At 32.4% G+C, this 2,150-nt stretch overlaps 1 protein-coding gene across 2 annotated transcripts in view; it reads right to left on the reverse strand.

Annotated features, from left to right (window-relative positions):
• The window catches only part of LOC111087842 (amiloride-sensitive sodium channel subunit alpha-like), a 50,157-nt gene extending 48,282 nt beyond the window's left edge, over nucleotides 1-1,875 (reverse strand). For both annotated transcript variants that reach the window (XM_022395958.1, XM_022395957.1), the window contains exon 1: nucleotides 1,741-1,875. In XM_022395958.1, coding sequence (XP_022251666.1) covers nucleotides 1,741-1,856 — 116 coding nt within the window. In that variant the 5' untranslated portion in view covers nucleotides 1,857-1,875. The remainder of the gene's footprint in view (nucleotides 1-1,740) is intronic.
• Nucleotides 1,876-2,150: the final 275 nt, after the last annotated feature.

Below are 2,150 nucleotides of genomic sequence, written 5' to 3' on the forward strand. Positions count from 1 at the left end.
CCAACTGCTTAGAGTCGAGAAACGAACAGTCAGCTTGATAGTAAGCTTATGCAAACTGATTCGTAGCCCATGGAGGGCGAGGCATGCTGGTACCCTCAACCAACTGAGAAACAAAATGCTCACCATGAACCCTAATATCCAGGAAAGGTGGGAAAACCAAATACTGAGATGAGGAGGTGCTGCACAACAAAGAAGGATTGGTATCATAAGAAATTGGGGAAATGAACAAAACATCACATACCTGAGAAATCATGTATAAAAACACCATATTAGGCCTAGCTGATACCACAGATGAGGCATAGGAAGACACGGCAAAATTCGATGGTGGAAAAAGGCTATCAAACAGGTTGGGCTTATTCAGGAAGAAGTGGGGAAAGTTCAGGAGAAGGAGGTTAACTCATATAATGATCAATCTCGTGGAGGATAATAGCAGATAAATCCGATGACGGGTCTCCCCCATCTGCAGCCTGTGAGATGGTGCTAGTAGGTGATACGGTATCTGAAGTAGTAAGATTAAATTCAGAATTCATAGTTGAAATATATAATCAAACACAAATGTTTGATGAATAAAAAAAATTCGAGACTGAGAAAAATAAGTTAACTAAAATTCTTTTTCAAATATGTAAAGATAAAAAAAAGAAATGATGAAGAAATTCCACTTCAGATATTAAAGTATTCAAAGTCACGAATTCGAATAATACAAAGAGCACAAAAATGTCCTGACACCAGTACTGCCAAACGAGAAGTGATAGTTCAGTAGAATAGAAAAGAGGGAGTCACGTGCGTCAAAAGTGTGGCACACTCTTATTAGTAGAGATTTGTTACATAGTAATTTGCATGCGAGATTCATTGGAATCAGTCAGTTACAGGTGGGTGGGACTTTCAAGGTTTGTGGCATGCTTAAATGTTTTTTTTGTTTTTTTTTGCATATAGAAGGCAGCACTGAACGAAAATAGCTATTTATGTGAATAGAGGTAATGTACCGTATCGAAAAGTTTATTCACTTCTAACCTTCAGACCTTAAAATTTATATCAGCCAACACAATTTATTTTTATTTTTAAAGATATTTCTTTAGTTGTTAGTGTCTATATTCCATCATTTTAGGACTCTTTCTACTTAAATATATCACCAGGAATTCGCGTTGCATAAACCTTCTATTTTAGACAGCTTTCTTGATGTTATATTGGTCACAAAAGTCACAAATCATATTTAAGTTTTCTCTAGATTTTACCTTTAAAAGCAAGAAAATTCACTTCTAATATTAAAATATTAAAGCAATGCTTTGTAACTGTCCGCACAGCTACTCAAATAACCAACAATATCAACTTAAAATGGTTTTTGTTCTTTTGTAAAAAAACAACAAACAACAACTATGAAATCATCTTGAATATTAGACATGTCTATACATTTATTTTTCTTTTTATTATGAGTGAATTTTAATTCTGATACAAAACTTCTTATATTGCACAAAAGCGTAATACAATTTTCCCAAAAAATATTCTTGAAAATATTAGAAATATATTTTTAACTTTATAAATTCTCTGCAACTCTTAATTTTATGCACCTCTGTTATAAAGTAATGACAAAATAATCTGTTATTTTCAAATAGTCGTATATCATTTTGCTTTATTTTATTTAAATAATAATGAAACCTTAATCACCATGATATTTATTAAGAGACTTTCACTTACTATCCTCCATCAAACTACACACAACTAATCATTTTTCAAGTTACTTACTCACAAGGATCAATTCCCACGAAACCGCACGTAACTATAACTTTGTCAAGATGTATTCCGGCCTCTTTCAGCTCTGATACCGTCAGCGAGTTTATATAGTGATTCCATTTTATCATATCTGTGGCACTGTTGAGCTAAGTATATAAACATTATTTTTGAGTTTGATAATGTTTAATAGCTATTGTTGTTTTGTTTATGAAATCTAAACCTAAAAATTAGTAAACAAATAAGATTACAATATTTAATCACTTAATATTTTTCATCTAATATTTGCGCGAAATTAATAACAAACCTTATTTTTACTTAATTTCCTTAATGACAGAAAATAAGATTTTCAGGTTTATGTTGCGTCAGCGAAATCACATGACTAGTGTGACGCCACGTTTCTAGAACTATCCTGTACCTTGGCG

Source organism: Limulus polyphemus, unplaced genomic scaffold (genome assembly GCF_000517525.1).
Source record: "Limulus polyphemus unplaced genomic scaffold, Limulus_polyphemus-2.1.2 Scaffold2732, whole genome shotgun sequence".
In the NCBI taxonomy this organism is placed as follows: Eukaryota; Metazoa; Arthropoda; class Merostomata; order Xiphosura; family Limulidae; genus Limulus; species Limulus polyphemus.